We start from the raw sequence: 21,217 nt of genomic DNA, 5'->3' as shown, positions 1-21,217 counted from the left end.
AACAGCTGCCATCTGCGAAAATTACCTAAATCCCTCCTTTTTTTTTTTTTTTTTTTTTTTTTCATTCTTTTTTTACTGTGTGTTCCCATTGACATTCAATGGATACTGTTTTGATGTGGGAACAAACAATCGACTCAGGGGGTGAAAAATAAAAAAGAGGGGAGAGAGGTTGATGTTAGGGGAACAACGGAGCAGCGGAGCAGAACGAGAGGAGGAGGGATTAGAGGTGGAAGAGCTGGTGGAAGAGCTGGTGGGCAGACAGGCGGCCAGTCAGCCGGAGAGAAATGCAGAAATAAAGAGTGGGGCAGAAAGCAAACACAGACAGGGACGGACACCGGAGAACAACCAGACAGACAATCATGCAGATACATGAAACACAAAACACATAAACAAAGAGTAAACAAAGAAAGGCAAGCCAAGGGCACGCAACACCCAGCGGCAGGCAGACACACAGAGGAGCGAGCAGACAGGCGGAGAGTCTGACCCAGTGAGACAGGGCGGCAGGATGTGAAACAGGTAGCAGGCAGAGAGCAGACAGACATGTGTCGCCATGGTAACACTGAAACCAGTGAGTAAAGGAGAGAGGGAAAAAGCAAAGTGGTGGTGGTGAGGGGGGGGGAGGTTAAGCGGGAGAGCTATAGGAAGCATGCCGTCCCCATGGTAACACAAACGGAGTGATCCTGAGAGGAGAAGTGAGGCAGACAGACACACACACACACACACACACACACACACACACACACACACACACACACACAAACAACACAAAAGGCACATTAAGAAAGTGGGAAAGCTCGTTCTTCATATCCCCGTGTCCCTCCCTCCATCTCCCACCTCCGTGCAGTTCATCTCCCGCCTGATTTGCATCACCGCGTTTACGTTGCATGATGTGTTTATGAGATGCCTGAGCTCGCTTCTATGTGGCCAATTAGTGCCTCCACCATGTCATTTATGATTCTCAGACTTTGCCAGGGAGCAGCAGTTTCATCTCTGCAAGGAAGAAGGCATGTAGTTGTGGAAAAACCCTGACGGATGGTGTAAATTATTACAGCTTGCGGCATTATTCTTGGTTGGATGGCGTACAAGGCAATCTGTTGTCTTATCATGTGTGTGAGACAAGGCCAGTTTCCAGGATCATGGCTGAGCCAATTCGGCAAAGACAATCACATTCAATTGAGATAAAGCCTCGGTGGAAATCATGTAGCTGGGAAACCTCCCCAGAACGCTTATCAGACGCTAGTAATTACTCTTCAGCAAACACGCCAGCAGATTTGCAACTATTGTACCACTTAATCAGAGCATTGTGAAAGCTAAAAAGCTTGCGGCAGAATGTGACAAAATGAGTCAAGTTGCTTGACCTGAATGTGCTCCTGACTACAATGACTTTCATTGCCAAGAACAGAGTCACCAAACACAGCCTGTGGATTTACACTGAGAGCTAGTAGTGGCAGCACGGTCTCAATGAGCTCATTGAACAGAACACGGCACATCATGGGAAACGACACAGAGAGCTAGCAGCTAATGGATAACCAGCTATTGGCGCCGACTGCTTTCAAAGCTCATCCATAGGCTGCTACAGCTGAGCTCAGATGCAAATGTAACTTTGAGGAGCATTAAAAGGCTTTTGGACAATGCTAATAAAAGTTAAATGGTAGCATAAGTAGTTTTGCTTTTTGTTTTATTAGGAACATAATCCATCTTTTAAAAACGTCATCTGTATTCCCATAGCTTGCATGCTCTTCAGAACACAGATTGTTACTGCAGGTATCATTGAAAATTCCCCCTTTTCCAGACGTATTTACCATTGTGTTGGGTCATTAATGCACGCTCAACTCATAATTACTATATTTCCAACAGCACTTTAAGGCAGCATAATTGCAGTGTGCGGCAGATGGCTGTTGGCTAACTGGCTTGCCGTTACGCCTAATGGCTATTTGCTATCGGTGTAAAACAGGCTAATGGTTCGCTGGCCAGCAGCTATAGCTTAAAATAGACAGCTGTCCTGTGCGGGCTCAGCCAGATTTGGAATGACTATGTGCTCCTCATTATCTGCCACACAATGATTGTCCATAAAGCAAAAAGAGAAAGCAATAAACATTTTTTTTTGTGTGCACCGAAGCTAAATTCTAAAAACTGGACCATGCATGTTTATGACTAATTTTAATGGCCGTTCCTCTTGGAAAATAATTATCCTTGTGAAGTTGAGTATTACAAATGTAAATCATTAATGATTGTATATGGCTGCTGAGTGTGTGGATGTTTATAGGCAGCATGCTCCACAATTCATGCTGTTTTTGTCTGCACGTGTTATCTTCCAACTCAAGTTGGAATGTATATTCCTTTTCAAACAAGGAGACTAATTACAAGGGATTAAATAATTGCATGGGGAATAGTCAGGAAATCTTTCTCAAAACCTTTTGTTCCAAACCCCATTAATTTCGCCCTGCTCTGTCTAGCGTATAACGGCTTTACTTTATGTGAGCTGTTTCAAAGAACACATCTACAAGATATTTTCTGTGCTGTTAACAACACGGCGTCTTATGAAGGCAGAGGCACAGAAAGAGTTCAGTGTGAAAAACGCAATTCAATTGAGGCTGAAAAGTCATGCACCCACACTCGAAGCAACTTCCACAAGAACTTTACAGAGGAGACATTTTATGTTGGAAAAGGTTTGATGAAAGTACACTACCTTTTTAATAATTTAAAACAAAAATAATTCTTAGGCTGCTGGTGTGCTTTGCAAAAGCTCTCAAAAAAGTATGTAAAAGAAGAAGTGTGAGTCAGTATCACTTTAGTTTAGTTTGTCAAGGTCTAGAAACAAAGTGAGATGATGATGAGGAAGTATACAATGATAGCATTGGGCTAGCAACAGCTAGTTCTACATCTGCAAGTGACTAAATGAGATATACTTGCTAATGAACATTTGAGTTCTGCAATGCTTTTGCACGATAGAAATAAAGGTGGTGACAGGTAAAAGAAACAAAACACACAGTAAAGTAAACTAGAGACCATTTTGCGATGGGATCATACGAGCCGTGACGCCAAACCGGGCCAGGGGTGTAAAATGGGGCAATGGCCCCTGCTCCACTTCCTGCCCCCCTACTTCTGGCGCCCTTGCTCGGACCACACTTATCTTTGAACCCGATCTTCATTTACATCATGCATCATTGTAGGCCTTGCACTGTGACAAATTCTGTCCACGTTTAAACACCGGGCAATGTACCCAAAACATCTTCTCTCTTGTAGCTCCCGCTACAGTAGGTAGACCAACACACAGACTTACAACGTGAAAACAATCTCGCTGTCGTGGCTGGTTAAAAAACAACTTTTTAATTTTAAATTGCCCCACTGAACTAGCATATGTCTTGCATCATATACAGGTTCCAAAATGATAATTTGAATCTTTTAGATCCATTTGCAGGGGTATAAAGCAAAGCTCTTCATTTGCTGGTCAATGTAGTGAGTAAGGACTTAAGTGATTCAGGATTCAGCTGCTTTTGTATTGATAGAGGCCAGTGGAGGTGCTTCAAGCACACAGAGCTGAAAGAAGAGCTAACAGCAGAGGAAGTTGCTGAGGAGAAGGACCTTTAAATCTTCTCCTCACACTTTTGTCACTGCAACTCTCACTAAGAGAAGCAGACAGAAAAATGAAAGCCTGGATTAGCATAAGTACACGATGTATACTTTGCAGTATTAGTGTGTAGCGACTACAACATATTATTCAAGCATGCTATTGAATATGGAGAAGTGCCGGAAGCAGAAGAAAAGATAAACGAGCAAAAGCACAAAGTCTTTCCAGCTTTCAATCATTCAGTGAATGCAGAGCAACACACACTGATGGCAAATGACACACTTCACAACACAGGAACATCTATTTTTTTGTTTTTTTTATGGAAGCCCACGCACCTGTGGCGTCATGAACACCCACATTAACATGGATTGATTCATGTCGCCAGATCAACATACGCCTGCACTATTTTCCAGCACTGATGCACGTCAACGGTGCAGAACACCAGCAATTCTATCGTGTGTCTGCACATACAGTACTACAGTACTACAGTACTACAGTACTACAGTACCACAGTACTACTGTACCACAGTACTACAGTACTACAGTACCACAGTACCACAGTAACTCAGTACCACAGTACTACAGTACCACAGTACCACAGTACCACAGTACTACAGTACTACTGTACTACAGTACTACAGTATCACAGTACTACAGTACCACAGTACCACAGTAACTCAGTACCACAGTACTACAGTACCACAGTACTACAGTACTACAGTACTACAGTACCACAGTACTACAGTACTACAGTACCACAGTACTACAGTACTACTGTACCACAGTACCACAGTAACTCAGTACCACAGTACTACAGTACCACAGTACCACAGTACTACAGTACTACTGTACTACAGTACTACAGTATCACAGTACTACAGTACCACAGTACCACAGTAACTCAGTACCACAGTACTACAGTACCACAGTACCACAGTACTACTGTACCACAGTACTACAGTACTACAGTACTACAGTACCACAGTACCACAGTAACTCAGTACCACAGTACTACAGTACCACAGTACCACAGTACCTCAGTACCACAGTACTACAGTACCACAGTACCACAGTACTACAGTACCACAGTACCACAGTACTACTGTACTATAGTACTACAGTACTACAGTATCACAGTACTACAGTACCACAGTAACTCAGTACCACAGTACTACAGTACTACAGTACCACAGTACCACAGTACTACAGTACCACAGTACTACAGTACTACAGTACTACAGTACTACAGTACCACAGTACTACAGTACTACAGTACCACAGTACCACAGTACTACAGTACTACAGTACCACAGTACTACTGTACTATTACCACAGTACTACAGTACTAGTACCACAGTACTACAGTACTACAGTACTACAGTACTACAGTACCACAGTACTACAGTACTAAAGTACCACAGTACTACAGTACTACAGTACTACAGTACTACAGTACCACAGTACTACAGTACTACAGTACCACAGTACCACAGTACTACAGTACTACAGTACTACAGTACTACAGTTCACGTTTTATTTTTTGATTAATCAGTTAATTGTTTGGTCTATACAATCAGTCAGTCAGACAAAAGGGAAAATTGTCCATCCCAGTTTCTCACAGTCCACGGTGATGTCTTAAAATGTTTAAAATGTTTTAAGATTAAACTCACAAATGTGTTCAGTGTACTATTCTATAAAACAATAAATATCCACATTTGAGGGGCTGAAAACTGCATTTTCTTCCATTTTTCCGCAACAATTAAATGATTATTCAAATAGTTGGGGATTATTTTCTTTTGATCAACCAGGCTAGGAGGCCTCATACATCTCCCATACTAAATATGCACACGCTCAAGTGTCTATACCAACAGTGTGTAGGATGGAGGATTTGGACACTCTTCCCCCAGGTGACCTGTGTCGACTTTTATTTTGGATCACCATGTAGCTCCAGTACTTTCAGGGAAACAGATGGAGGCCTCTGTGGTCAGAGCTGTCTGAACTCAGGGACTCCCAATCAATCCTCTGCCTCTCCCCGTCTCCCTGTCTGCTTCTCATTGCTCACTCGTTCTCTCCGCACAGTGATGGAGGTCAGGTGTGGTCAAGAGCTGAGAATGGACAATCAGGCTGCAGTCGTAGCCACTATTATCACTGCAGCTCATATGTCTCTCTCTCTCTCTGCTGGCTCTAAGCACTACAGCCACATTACTCTGCTCACTTTATCTCCCACTTACAGTGCTAAGGAGTGCAGCAATGTGATATCTTTTTCTTTATTTTACTAACGCGCAGTGTAAGGGATTACAATTACATGACGATAACTAATCCCGGTAATACTCGACTACTTCGATATTGCTGTCCGACCAGAAGACGTGCGGGAGCGATTATATCGGGTTTGTCTCCTTGGCTTCAAAATCCAAACCTGCAAATTGATAAACCTTTACTTCAAGAACCAGCTGGTTTTCTTGAGTATTGCACGACACTTCATGCAGTCTCCGGGGATAAACCAGCTTTTGATTGTCAGTAAAAACCTGCAAACTGTCGGCCGACTCCTCATTAAATCATAACATCTTGTTTTCTATTACTACACATGTTTAATACAGAAGATGTAACTCAATGTTTTCAATGTTCCTCGAGTCTCCTGAATGATCAGTTTGAATTATTTTTTAGAATTCTTTTTACAGGTATGGGGTATGGCCATAAAAACTACAATTCCCAGAAGCCTCAGCTGTCATTTCCACGGAGAGGGAAGCCAGTCAGAGGCGTAAATCAGAGCTGAAACAAATTCAGAATGATTTGTTGTTGCGTTTGGTAACAACATACCACGACGAAGTTTGTAGTCTTGTTCCAGACCTCTGAATTGCTTCCCACATATCCAACGTTTAGCGATTCAAAAAGGGAGTTTTGTGCCCATTTCTGCCAGATGGAGAAATAATCGACCAATCAGAGCTTTGCAGAGGGATTAAGAATGGGAACATCAATCCTTCATAGCTGGTTACATACTTAAAACCATGAAAACTAGCGACACAAAAAAGGGGGGCCGCAAAATATGAAATATGAATCTGCAACCAGGACAGTTTTACTCCAAGTGTTGGAGGAGCTCCGACTGACAGGCACCTCGCATTGTTTGTGCAGAAAGATAAACAGGACTTTAACAGCCTGAACCCTGGACGTGCCAAACATCTCCTCCTACTTCTGAGTGATGTCATCACTTTTTCAATGAGTAATAATTTAATATTTTAATTGTATTTGTCCAACTCTGTAAATCCACTCATCCTTTGCTTATCGTGCCTTTTACATTTTCTCCTTATATGTTTTCTTTTTTTAAGTTTCTCCCAAGTCCTTTTTCTCCCTCTTCCTCCGTTGCTATGGTAACCTCTCCCTCCCTCACCCCCACTTCCCCCTCACACACACACACACACACACACACACACACACACTCTCTCTCTCTCTCTCTCTCTCCAGCGCGTGGTTGAATGGTTGCTATAGAAACAGACTTATTTAAAAGAAGAGCTAAGAAAATTATCTTTTTCTCCCGCTCTCCCTATTGCAACGTCTCGTCCTCTCCCTTTCACTCGCTCCATCTCCCCCCTTCCTCCCCGCCTCTCTCTCTCTCTCCCCCTCTTTCTCACTTTGCCTCAATCACAGGCGAGCAGACCTACTCTTTTTATTTTCCTTTGGCCCTCGCCGTACATTGTGGATTAGCACACTCACACACACACACTCACACACACTCACACCACACACACATACACAAACCTACAATCTCTCTCTTTCTTCGTCTCTCTTAGCTGAGACGAGAGACCCCCCCCCCGCCCAACACACACACACACACACATACACACACACACACACACACACACACACACACACACACACACACACACACACACACACACACAAGAAACAGTGCCTTTCTTGAAGTGCATACAAAATAGATGCACTTTCTTCCCATGACGACTCTCTGTCTCTCTCTCTCACACACACACACACACACACACACACACACACACACACACACACACACACACACACACACACACACACACACACACACACACACTTTATTGTTTCACTATGTATTGATTAACATTAATTCCATGGAGATTTTTCACAACCTTAACCAAAAACCAATTCCTAAAATGTAACCACTTGCTTTACAGTACTTGACGTTTGTCCCCTAATTGGACGTGAGTCCCCGTAGCGTGAGTCCCCGTAGCGTGAGTGTATTTGTGTCCTCACAACAACACATTCAACACACCTTTTTTCATGGTACACATTCTGACAGGTCGCAGGTGTAAATAATATAATGAATGATGTCACACTAACGTGGTTTACTGGGACACTTGAACACAACAGAGCCATTGTTACTGTTAATATCTGCACCTGTGCTTTTGGTCGAAAGACCCCGCAGTGAGAAAGGCTTATTACGAACAACCACTCCTCCATCTTCTTTCCAGAACAATGACAAATCTCACTCTGACATAATCTCCACCTGTGACGCCATAACTTCATTTACCGGAACAGGAAAGAGGATGACGTCACTGTCCCTCTTCACCACCGCCGCTGAGAGCTGCTGGCTTATCTCCCCTGCGCCCGGGCATATCAAGCTTCACTGAGGAGAGATAGTGTCACCCCCCACCACACCACCACCACCTCACCCAATCCTGCTCTCGCCTTCTCCTCTCCTCGCCTCATCGAGCCTCGCCAAGCCGAGCGGAGCCCGGGGTGTTATCAGTTCCTGATAGTTATCGACTTACATTAAAACATAAGAGGGGAGAGAGGAGGAACAGGCAGATAGACAGACAGAAGGAGGATGGAAACACAAACAGAGTGGGTGGTGATGGATACTGGCTTTCATCATCTCTAATCATGTTGTCCATCTCCATCTTTAAATCGCTGCTGCTTCTTTTATCAATGTTTAAAATCCACCAAAGGAAAATAAATAAAAGGGATAGAGGGATACATTGAGACTTCAAAAAAGGAAAAAGAAAAAGCGTGGTCGTGGCGCCCACGCAATAAAATCATTTGGTTACACAAGTTCACTTTCTGATAAGAGAAAATAAGTTTGGAAAAGCCTCCGTGGGAAAGATTGGAAGGCGCTAAATGTTAAATTAAGTGAAAGTGGAGCTTGTGGATACTGGGGTCTGTAGGGTGTAGAAAATTAGGATTATGATCGTCACACATTGGATTTGTATAAGAGAAAGTATTATTACAAACTTTTCCTTTAACAGAAGCTTTAGTTTGAGTAAGATATGCTGTCTTAATAGAATTAGTGAGTGGCTGGTTAGACGAGGATGAAAGGAATGACTTGAAACATAATGATATGTGGTTTCATGTGATGTGTTATGGCAGAGGTCCTCTACCAGCCAAAGGTTCTCCTTCCCCTCACACATGTTAGCCAGCTGCTAATCTCAAATCGAGTCGATGATGATGATAACCTCGCGCTCAGTACGTTTAAAATCGCTTTCCTTTGTTGTGGTTGTGACACGCAGTGATGACGACATTTGGAGCCAAGACAGACAACGTCAACTTCAAGGCAATTACTGCACAAATGGCCGTATAATCGTATAGCTTCATCGTATAATCGTATAGCTTCATCGCAGAGCGCCGGCCTGCAGCCACATGGTTGAGAACTGTGGTATGTGACACGGCTTTGCATTACTTGTGGTAACAAGTGGTGAGTTTAATTGATCAACAGAGGAATATATTACAAAAATGTTTGGTATACTAGTGATATGATATGATACCTATATTGGTTTGGTACCAATACAATGACTTACTTTAAGAAATGAGCGTTGAAACACGTCCGAGCACGAGCAGCCGCATAAGAGCTTTGCTTGTCTGACGCACAAAGTCTGGAAACATTTTTGATTTAAATCAGGAACTAGCTGATCAAATAAAAGGCCGACAAGATTACCAATCTGAACAGATATTCATTCCACTTTTCGCTTCTGATTACACTTTTGTACGCTGATGATGTTGCAGTTATGTGGCACGTGTGACATCATGACCCTCAATTAAAAGATTCTAAGTAAAAGCATCGATTCCAAAACAAAGTCTGTCAAGTCAAGTAATCACATTCAGTACAGCGTTACATAATGTATGGAATACGTGCACGTATAAACACACACACACACACACACACACACACACACACACACACAGATATTGAGCAGCATAATCCAGGGCAAATACAAAAGCTGAAAACCTTGTGATAGCGATCTTGTAATGGATCTGATTGATTTAATTCACTGGACTATTTCTCATTCTTAATCCTCAAGATGTCTCTGAATGGGTTTCATGTGGGAGGCCCATTCAATTGTTCTCTCTCACCTCCACACATGAGACTCTCAGACAGCGAGCGAGCGAGAGAAAACAAAGGCAGACAAAGAAACAGAGCGAGAGAGAGAGAGAGAGAGAGAGAGAGAGAGAGAGAGGGAGAGAGAGGGAGAGAGGGAGAGAGAGAGAGAGGGGAGAGAGACGAGGGAGAGAGAGAGCGAGAGGGAGAGAGAGAGAGAGAGAGAGAGGGAGAGAGGAGAGAGACGAGAGAGAGAGAGAGAGCGAGAGGGGAGGAGGAGAGAGAGAGACGAGAGAGAGAGAGAGAGGAGAGGAGAGAGAAGAGAGAGAGAGGGAGAGGGGAGAGAGAGATGAGAGAGAGAGATGAGACGTGGGAAAGCAGAGAAGAACATAACTAGCGCCACACTCAGCGTATTTGATCTTGCAGCCCTGTTTGTTGACATTCTTGCTGGTATAAAAGGAGGCACTTTTATGCTTTTCAGTGCTTTTATGCTTGATGTCTGCATTTCTTTGAAAGCTTCTCCTTGGAGAGGGTGGCCAGTTTGGTTTCTCACTTCCCCTTCCAAAAAAAAAGCTAAGAAGGGTTACTTCCAGCCGTTTATCACTTTTATTGAATGCTCATGCAGAGAAAGGCTCACTTTATTTATACTTGGAGAGCGACTCTGTGGACTCTGTCGGGGGCGGAGCTTTGTGCATTGCAGCGTGCCGCTTGGAACGACGGTGAAATATGCTGGAAATGCCTGGAAAAACCCCAGGCCCTGCTCTCCCAGGAGAGTCCCGTCTATAATAGGCCTGGCTGGTCCCCCCTGCTCCCTCCCTACATATAAATCTCTGCTCCCCAACCCTGCTCTCCTCCTCATTCACTCCCGTTAGCTCCCATTTCACTGCTGCCCTCATCCACACTACTGCATCTCCCTTCTGCTTTCTTCTCCTTGCAATTTGTCCAATAATGTGTCATCCTCCATTTCAAATCCTCCTTCACTCCTCTGCCCTCTTCCTCCTCCCAATGTATCCCCCTCTTTTCTTCTCTCCTATGATCCACTTCTCTATTTTGCTGCTCCTTTGCTCCAACCCTTGCCAACATTAATCCGTGCTTCCCTGCTCTCCTCTTCCTTTAATCTCCCTTCTTTTTCCTCCCTCTCCTCCCTCTCTCTCTCTCCTCTCCTCTCCTCTGCTGTGCCCACATTTCTCTCCTCCATTCATGCTCCTTCTCCCCTTCCCCTCCAGTGTTGTCTCCATCTGTCCCCGCACCTCCTCTGACCGTTCATCTCCTCTCCTCTCCCAAATATCTTTCTCCTCTCACCTCATCTACTCCTCACCTTTCTGCTCACCTCCTCTCCTTACAGCTCCTGCTGTCCTCCCTCCATTAGCGTTTCCTCTCTTCGTCTCCCTCTCTGAACCTCCCCCTCTCTTCTGCCTACCTTCCCTCCTTTACCCTCTTTGTACCCACATGTCTCTCTTGCCCTTATAGTCTATTCTTCTCCTCCCTCCTCATCTAATCCTCTATTTCCCTGCTCCCCAGCTCCAACCTGTCTCTCCTCTTTAACTCCTCTTCGCTCCTACTCTTCCTCTTCGTTTCCCTGCTGCATTCCTCCGGTCTTCAACCACACTTCTGAATCCCCCTTTGTCCTTTTTCTCCCGCTCTTCTTCCATCTCTGCTCCTCCTCTGAGCACCAACACAAATCTGCTTGCTCCTATACGCTCTTCCTCCTACCCACATTCATCCCTTTACCTCCTCCTCTTCTTCCCTTCTCTCCCCTTATCTACATCTCTATGTTCTTGTTCCCTCAATCCAACCCTGCTCTCATCTTTCTTTACTCCTGTTAGCTCCCGCTCCTTACCAGATTACTCCCTCGAATGTTCCTCCTATCCTCTAATCTGCTCCCCTATTTGTTCTGCTCCTCTGCTCTGCTCTATTCCTCCATAAATCCTGTTGGTTCCCCCCTCCTCTGTATCTTCCTCCTCTCGGCCACCTCCACCCCTCTGCTCTCCGTACACCTGAATGTGTCTCCTCTTTTAGCTCCTTCTCCCTCTGACCTCTTCTACCCTTCTGCACCTCCCCTCTTTCTCCCTCTGCCCTCTTTCCATTGATGTTTCCTTTCTCTCTATCTCCACTCCTCCTCTGAACGCCCCCTTTTCTCTGCCCTCCTCCTCTCACCTGAACTCCCCTCCTGTCCATCTCCCTTCTTCACTATTCTGCCTTCTTCTCCGTCTTCTCTTCCCTCATCCATTCTTTTACTTTCTTCTGTGTGTCTTCTCTCCCTCGTCTTCCTCCCATCCCTCCCTGTCCACTACTTCCTCCTCCCTCATGCAGTTTGACATATCAGCCAGATTGACGGGTGTCAGTCTTAATACCAGTCGACGCTCTCTGTTTGGATCTATACTCTTCGACCTCTCACTCCCACGCTCACACACACACACACACACACACACACAGCCCGTGCAGAGGAGGGAATGGGGAATTTGCCGATGTCGCTTGAGCAGATTACTAGATTATCGGGGCATCGTGGTGAATTAAGCGCTGTCTAATTGTCCCGGTTATTTTATTTATCATATTTAATTGCTGTTCCTTGTCACCTCAGATTATGCTTCCCCTGCCATAAGGATATCAGATCTGTCAGTTACTGCAGGGCTTTAGGATGAGGCCCACACACGCACACACACACACACACACACACACACACACACACACACACACACACACACACACACACACACACACACACACTTAACTCTGCTGCAGTCGTGTTGTTTGAACCTCCACTCTGCTCTTAAACAAGGCTTGTCATGCCATTTTTAATTATCTTCATTTGAGAGTACAGCGCTTTTTATTGAAGTGGATTTTTTTTTTCTTCCTCCACCCAATTAGAGCGACAGAGTCAGTCAACCGTTTATGTTTGCTTTTATGGCACGGTCAGTACAGTATGGCACTAATGGCCAAGGTTGGAGGTTTGATTCATCCTGAGGTCGCTCATGCAAGAAATGCTCATCAGTGGTGCTTCAGATGATAAAATCCAGCCAGAAGAACAACGCGTTGTGTTGCTTTGTAGAAACGGCCCTCGGACTGTAAGGGAGACCTGGGAGCCCCAAATGCACTTTGTGCTTTGTGGTAATCTGATTAACTGCAAATGAACGTTTTCTTTTGTCACAGTGAGCGTGAGGTAAACAGAAGAACAATAATCTACCCAGAATGTGCGCTTTAAATGCATTTTGCTGCAAATTAAAAAGGATTGTGTTTCATTGCACAGAAGTAAAACATGCTATTGAGTTGTGTGTGTTTTCCCATATCTTCACACGCTCTAAATGCCATCACTGTTGTGATTTAACCCACAAACCTCCATCTGAGAGTATTTCTGTGGCTGGATGATTCAGAAAGGAATTACACAACTGTTTGAGGGCGTAACATTGCAGAGCTCGAAACTAATGATACAAAATAATCTCATACAATCTGTTGCTGTACTAAATTAGAGCAGCCTATCAGGTCATACATCTAAAAGTGGATGTTTTGGATGAGAAGTGACACATTCCAAGGATTTAAATGCAAGTGCAGTTGCCTTTGACGTAGCGTTTCTAGATACGTCCTAACAGACCTTTCTATGGATCCCTCAGTGCCCCTGGAGCACATGTTGGTGTAAACCTGTGCTGATGAGAAACATCAAACATTGATGGTGTAGCTCTTGAAGAAAAGACTCAAGCCAACAGGGCCTCCTCTTCTTCTCTCTATATATTCTGATATGTCTTATCTCTCCTCTCTCTGTATCGCCTCCTTCTCTCTCTCTTATGTCTCTATCCACGGGTGCACCACAAACTCTCTCTCTCCCTCTCTCTCTTCTCTCCTCTCTATCTCTCTATGTCTCTTGACACCAACACACACACTCTCTCTCTTCTCTCTCTCTTCCCTCCCTCTCTCTCTCTCTCTGTCTCTCTATCTATCTCGTCTCTCTCTCTCTCTTCTCTCGCTCCTTCTCTCTCTCTATCTCTGTCTCTCTCTCATGCACTCTCTCGCTCTGCTCTAGACCCATCTTCTCTCTCTATTCTCGAGCGAGAACGATTAGAGGCAGAGAAGGAGCGATAGAGGAGCGAGAGACTCGAGGCGAGAGAAGAGCGGCGAGAGAGAGAGTAGCGAGAGAGAGAGAGCGAGAGAGAGCGAGAGAGGAGAGAGAGCGGTGTAGAGAGAGCGAGAGAGAGAGGAGAGAGAGGAGAGAGAGCGAGTAGAGAGAGCAGAGAAAGAGAGGGAGAGAGAACTCAGAGAGAGGCGAAAGAACTCTGCACTAGAGAGAGAGACCGTATATTCTCTGCAGTCTATCACGAGCTCCTACAAATACATCTTTTCTCGTCTCTCTCTTCTTATCTACTAGATATCTCATCTGTCTCCCTTCTCTCTCTCCTATCTCTCTGTCTTGTCTCCTCTTCATCTTCTCCTCCCTCTCTCTCTCTCTTCTCTCTCTCTCTCTCTCTATCTCTCTCTCTCTCTCTCTCTATCATCATTTCTCTCTCTCTCTCTCTCTCTCTCTCTCTGCTTCCTGAGCGCTACTGCTCTGTTTATCCTCAAACATCCCCTCTTGTCAACAGATTAGGACTGAACCCCGCTGTCTCTTCCTTTCTTCATCTCTCTCTGCCTCCATCTCTCTGTCTTTTGGCCTGTCTCTTTACATCTGCGCCTTTGCTCTATTCTGGTGACGGGAGAAAAGGAGGAGGAGGAGGAGGGAGAAAAGGGAGAGAAAAGTGTGTGTGTGTGTGTGTGTGTGTGTGTGTGTGTGTGTGTGTGTGTGTGTGTGTGTGTGTGTGTGTGAAAGAGAGAGAAAAGAGATGGGACAGGTGCTTGCAGTGCAAGAATTGCCTTGCTTGCTTTGCTTGCATGATCAGGCTGCAAAAAATGTTCAGCTCAAGATAAAGTGCTGTTCAAGAATGGACTCTGAGGCTTTTCTCGCCTGTGGCCAGAGCAGCGCTGGCAGCACAGTGTCGGATCACAGCGGCAACACGCTGCATCGGACCCACACACATTTACACATGCAGGGCAGAGTGGTAATTACAGAGGCCTGCAGACGCGCGGTCAACCACACAGAGATGTAGTCGGCCTGTGTTGGGAAGCCAGGCACACCACTGGACTGAGCAGTAAATCAGGCTGCTCAGGGAGAGACAGCCAGAGCTGTCAGCAGAGGAGAGCAGGCAGAAGACACCTGGAAGACTCCAAACAGGCTAAACACACATTAGGCTGCAGCTGCTGCATGTAGGGGACGGATTCACCCTGATCACATTTACAGGCTTACACCGGCTCAGCAAGGAGACACTGATCTGCTGCTCTGCTCCGGTCTCTGCTGTTTGTGTTCTCTGCCGTGTTGTTTCTGATCGTCTCGGTTGGTTCTGTTGTGTTGATTCTGTTCCGTCTCTCGTGTTTTCTGTTGCGTTCCGTCTGTTCATCTCTGTTGGGTTTCTCTTCTGCTTGGTTCTCCTCTCCTCTCCTCTTCTCTTTTGTTCTGTTCTGGCCCGTTCTGATGCCGCTCTGCTCTGCTCCGTGTCTCTTCTGTTCTCTTTTGTTCCCTTCTCTCCTGCTCTTTTCGGTCTTGCTTTGTTTTGTTCCGTTTGTTCTCTATAGCTTGAAATAATCAAACTTTTCTAATCTCCTTTCATCTTCATCCGGCTACAACCCTAATTAATCTGAGCTGCTTAGAACATTGATGAACGCAGATTCATCGTAAACAATCTGATACACATTATTCTATTCTCACCGAAAGACAAACGCATCTGTTCTTCAATCCAAGACGCTCCGACCTTGTGCAGATCATTTCGCTCCGCTCGACCTTATTGTATAAAGCAATAATGATAATAATATTATATTATATTATATTATACTCAGGTGGTGAGCTCTGCTCCAGCCTGAGAGCTCCTCTGACTGTCTGTCTGGGCAGATCAACGTCTGTGGTTTATCACACCAGCGGCCTGCGGCACCGGGGACCCAGGTGCTAACGCAGGTACACACACACACACACACACACACACACACACACACACACACACACACACACACACACACACACACACACACACACACAGTTGAACTGTTCACATCAGGCCACCTCAATTAATCACCTCTGTCTTTTGAGCCCTGACTGCCCGACAACACAAATGCACACTCATCCTCTCCCCACTGAGGTGTGTGTGTGTGTGTGTGTGTGTGTGTGTGTGTGTGTGTGTGTGTGTGCATGTGTAGAGAGAGAGTGAGAGGGCAATATATCAAGGTGATCGATAAATAGGGGCATTAATATTAGTAATGGGGCTCTCCTCCAGTCTAGTGAATATGTCTCAGTCTTTACGTTGAAATATGAATTTTTCTTGGCACCTGCACGTTTGCAGCTTGGCCGCGCGCACTGGGCACGAGCACGCGACTCTACCTGCATGCTAAGAGGATAATGCACTGCTCTCACTCACACACACACACACACACACCGACTTTCTCTCTCGAGGGACACTTGCGCTGGTCTTTACTTTTTCTCTTACGCACACACACACACACACACACACACACACACACACACACACACACACACACTCACTCACTGAGATTGAATGCGCGTGCGTGGCGTATATATGTGTGCGCGCGCGCCTGAGTGTTGGAAATTGATCCAGTGTGACTCATGTTAAAGCCCGGTGACCAGACTGTGCATTGGATCCTCGCCTCATCAATCATCTCCGGGTGGCAGGCTATGCGCAATGTGTGTGAGTGTGTGTGCGCGCGTGCGTGTGTGTGTGTGTGTGTGTGTGCGTGTGTGTGTGTGTGAGAGTGTGCGCGCGTGCTTGTAGCACATCCTCTGGTGACCCACACTGCGTTTGTTTGTGTCAACCAAAATCTATCTATTCATGCGTTTTCAAAGGTCACGTCAAAGCAATGTCGTGTGCAGATGCTCCACATCACGTCTCTCCCACAAAACGTGTAATTGAAGAGAAATGAACGCAGCGCGTCTGGGCCGTGTGTGTCTGCACTCTGAGTCTCTTGTTTGTGGTGCACCAGCAGAGCAAAGACCCTGAACACCCCGTGACTCTTTTCCCTTCAGCTCCTGTGGGTTGTGACGATGATGTCCAGGGCAGCACAAATCTATAACAGCATAACACATTTACACACGCGCGCGCGCACATTGCCAGACATGCAGAAGCACTCAGTGCCCAGACAGAAAACACCCACAAAGCGCACAGACGCCCGCACACAACAGGGTGAACAGGAGGAAGGGTAAAGGGGGACACAATTCGGGCATTAAAAGAAAGAAACTTTCCGCTGTTGCTCGTGCCTTAGCCAGTTCAGACGGAGTGTGTGTTTAACTCACCTTGGTTCAAAGTGATCGCCAAAGTTATGATCCACAGGGCTGGCATGGTTCAGCCGAGCGCATTCAGATTCCTCCCCTCGGCTCTGCTTCCCCGAAAAGACACCATAAATTCCTCCGGACCTGGTGAATTTAACTGGAATCCTCTTTGAGTCATGAGAGTGAAAGAAGACACATTTAGAGGATAAAATCCAATGTCCTTTTCCCTCTCTGCTCTTTTCCTTTCTTCTACTCGTTTCCCTGTTGTTCCCGTGGGTATAATAAATCTGTCTCCACTTTTTTTGTGCGTGTCTGCTCTATCTCTTGGTTTCCTTTTCCTCTCTGCGCTTTAGATTCCCATTAAAACAGGACTGAATTCCTCTCTCCTCTCTTTTCTCTCTCTCTCCCTCTCTGCCCCCCTCTCCTCTCATACAATCAGTAGCACACACCCCCTCCCTCCTCCACCACCTCCACCTCCTCCACGCCTCCCCGCTTTGGACTCCACAGAGAGGAGGAGGGCGCTGCAGCGGCCGCAACGAGAACTGCGCTTTCAACTTAAACCATCAAGTGTTTTAAACTCCAGTGCTCCTTTAACACGGAATATTCTGTAGCAGGTTAACATCTTGTATAACATCGAAATAAAAGTCCTACACAATGGAAACTAGTGTGGGAGTTATGAATCAGATTTTAGTATATTGTCATCATAGGCATCTAGCAGCTTTAACTGTATTTAGAGCAGTTCTACTCATTCTGTGTTCACCAACAATCATGATGTAAGCACATACTTCAAAGGCTCTGAAAAGCTATGTTCTCCATCGTCTTGTTGCTATGAGTAACGGGGTCAGACGTGAACACAGTTTTGGGTCATTTCACAAGACAAGATTTCTGCATATCTGTCTCTGTCCGTGCGTCTGTCACTGGGCAAAGCTGGAGAAAGATGATGTCATGTGTTGCCACAGTAACGCTTGAGAAACATTTGAGGCCATTCCCAATCGAGGCAATAAATCACACCTACACCGTCCTAATAAAGCGAACTGAGTGTTCAACTTTTGTATAATCTTTAAAATGACACCGTTTGAATATCCTGCTACTGTTTTGTATGAATGTGTTAAAAAAGAAAAGCCTGGGATTGACCTTTTGTTACACTGTATGTGTGTTACATACATTATATTGACAATCAGCTCACAGCACTACTGGAGGGACGACTGAAGCATCTGCAGTGACACTGACTTTATGTAACATTACAATGAGTCATACTGTCCAAACTAAATTAAGAACTATAGTGACCTCATCGCAGTGTATGATGTTAGCGACATATTGCCATCATGTGTAACCACGAGGAGGAACTTACTGTGCATCTGCGGCATCCTCTGATTAAGTGACTTCTTCTTAGGGAAGCTTCGCTGGAGCTTAATCTGTATTTAAAAGGAACTCCTCAAACAGCTGGACAGAGTTATGAATATCCATCTGCGTGATACTTTCTGTGTAAATGTGCTTATTAACTTCCAGACCGTCAACATGTGGTAACATTAGGGAACGTTAGGGAACGATAAGAGGAGTGAAAGGAAAGAAAGATCCACAGACGTGTGTCTGAGAGAAAGGATGATTTCATAATCTAATAATGAGACAAAGATTACTGCAAATAAGAAATGTAGTTCAATTGAATTAAGAGGAAAAGTCAGTCAGTGATTTTCCCCAATTTGATAACTAACCAACCTTTTCTTGTTTTACAGTAAACAAGGGGCTTTGTTACACTTTATTTATTGAATTATTGCATTGTACTGCCCTCTGTTGGACATTTAGCTTAACTGCACATGGCCTTTTGGAGCCTGATGATAATTTATATTTATATTTATATTTTACATTTAGTGAATTCTGAGTTTGTGATTTATTAAATCATAAAATAAATGTAAAAAAACATGTTTTTGTTGGATTTTAAAAATATTTTTGTATACGTAATACAAAATCACTGTAAAATATACAAAACATAAGTTAAATCCATTATTTATTTAAAGGATGAACAGTAAGGAAACAACACTAAAACACTAACCCTTTGGAAGAATCTGGATTTGTTAGAAAATAATTAAGAAAGTCCACATTTTAAAAGTCCTTATCGAGTAAATTCATGTTTAAACACTACTAAGTGATTAAAATCATTATCATTCTAAATACAAAAGTTTGCAAAGCAGAGCAGGAAACAGATCAACCCCCCTGGACGAACATCTTAACATCGTAAGCAATCAAGGATCAGCTTTTATTTTGAAAGTTTCTGAACAGGAAGAACAAACGACGAGACAGGTGAAATTAACCCAAATGCATGTTTATTGAAGTCAACAACTGAACTGGTATTTTAACAAAAAAAAGAAATAAAACAAGTACTGTATGAACATCCAACAGACGCAAACCCACCACAGCATGCGGTTGGGTCTCGCCTTGATGACATCATCAGCCATAGTACAAATTAACATACATGACAGCACTATTCTCATGTGATATGGACATTATTCAAAAGGAAGACTTGTCATCCAAAATAATAGGTCTAAAAACAAAGACACTGTTTTAGTCATCGAAATAATAAACATTTGTGTGAATGCAACGCACGTAAGAGTGTCTCCGGAGTCTGTTTGGGTCAATTAATACACACCTCACACTCATACACAAACGCACATACACACACATATGTACAAATACACCATAGTCACAGACATCATGCCTGCCGTGCATATGTGTGTGGATGTGTATGTACCCAAAGTGTGTGTGCAAAGTGTGCATGTGTTTAAGAGTATCCAGTAAAGGCAACACTATATACATGAGCTTATAGAAGAAGAACAAAAAAAATGGTTGTTGAAACAATAATATGCGGGGAAAAAAGAAACTAACCTCCAAGACTGGGAAACAATCTACGTTAAAAAAACGATTATCAATTCAACTGAAAGTAATGAACTTAAGATTATGCACACCTTTTAGAAAACATAATTTAAAAATCAATTTGAAAAACTACAAAAATAAAGAGATGACTGGCAGCTAGTGTGCGACTGCCTGGAGAGGAGTTGGTGAGAGTCAAGTGGGGTGGTGGTGGGGGGGGGGGGGGGGGGGGGGCAGGACAGCTCGGTCGAAGAGAAGCTGCTGTTTGCCGGCACCTGGTGACAGCTAGTCATTACTGCACTGATGCCATGAAATGTGAATTATACTGACTGCACGTCCCAATTCAACGCCATTGTACCCCTACATGGGTGTGACGCAGCAGTGGTGAGGAAGAGGAAGTCCTACTTCATCAGTTTTCTCAATATTATCCCGTGAACTGCTGCGTTACGGAGGCACAGGCGGGTTTAACTGGGACACGGCGTGTGTTTGCAGATCAGAGAACAGCGGGGAGGTCAGTCGGGCCGACTCGCTCGCTCTTGTCTCAGGAGACACGCTTGTCACACTTCTTAACTCCGACACTATCTACATTTTCCAACCTTTTCTCATGCAAGCTACATGCTAGCACATTAACTAAGACGGACAGGACGATAAATTACAGGCAAATACAGGTCCATTAGTTTTTAAAAGACACTACACTTTGTCGAGTATGAGGCAGGTATTCCTTTCTCCATTCACAGAGCAGAATTAGACTGGGGTTAAATACAAATCAAAGGTTACTCTTCAAAGTGGACAACGCGCTCTGTGAGACAAAGCCCATCCTCTGGTCTGCAGACACGGATGCTGTGAAAAGTTGAAGAGTGCTGCAGAGCAAACACGGGACAAACAGTGTGCAGAATCCTTTGAAATGTTTCTGTTGCACCTCCAAACAGCCTCCAATGCAACACTGTTTAAGCCACGTTTACTTCAGCGGCACCCCTATTTCCAACCGAGAGCTTGAGGGAGAAAGAAATACAACAGCTGACCCTGCTTTAGCTCACGTTACCCTTTGTGATATAGCTAGTTTATAGACACACTAGCCAGGCCACTCGAAGCAGCTAGCTAGGTTGCGGTTAACGACAATGCGGGGAAAGGTACGAAAAGCACAATCCCTGAACGTTCCCAAAAAGGGTGTACAAAAAACTATCATAGGACA

The 21,217-nt window shown here is 44.6% G+C and overlaps 2 protein-coding genes across 3 annotated transcripts in view; both read right to left on the bottom strand.

The window, feature by feature from the left end:
* kirrel1b (kirre like nephrin family adhesion molecule 1b) overlaps window positions 1-17,549 on the bottom strand; it is a 67,142-nt gene extending 49,593 nt beyond the window's left edge. Inside the window, exon 1 of the mRNA XM_029453095.1 lies at window positions 17,185-17,549. Within this exon, the coding sequence (XP_029308955.1) occupies window positions 17,185-17,230 (46 nt within the window). The 5' untranslated portion in view covers window positions 17,231-17,549. The remainder of the gene's footprint in view (window positions 1-17,184) is intronic.
* A 1,910-nt stretch (window positions 17,550-19,459) lies between these two features.
* The window catches only part of cadm3 (cell adhesion molecule 3), an 80,562-nt gene continuing 78,804 nt past the window's right edge, over window positions 19,460-21,217 (bottom strand). For both annotated transcript variants that reach the window (XM_029453804.1, XM_029453805.1), the window contains one exon: window positions 19,460-21,217. This exon is cut by the window's right edge and continues 2,573 nt beyond it. The gene's annotated coding sequence lies outside the window, so the exon portion shown is untranslated.

This window comes from Cottoperca gobio, chromosome 17 (assembly GCF_900634415.1).
Source record: "Cottoperca gobio chromosome 17, fCotGob3.1, whole genome shotgun sequence".
Taxonomy (NCBI): Eukaryota; Metazoa; Chordata; class Actinopteri; order Perciformes; family Bovichtidae; genus Cottoperca; species Cottoperca gobio.
Note: the sequence above shows the minus strand (reverse complement) of the source record. Positions and strands in the feature narration are given on the sequence as shown.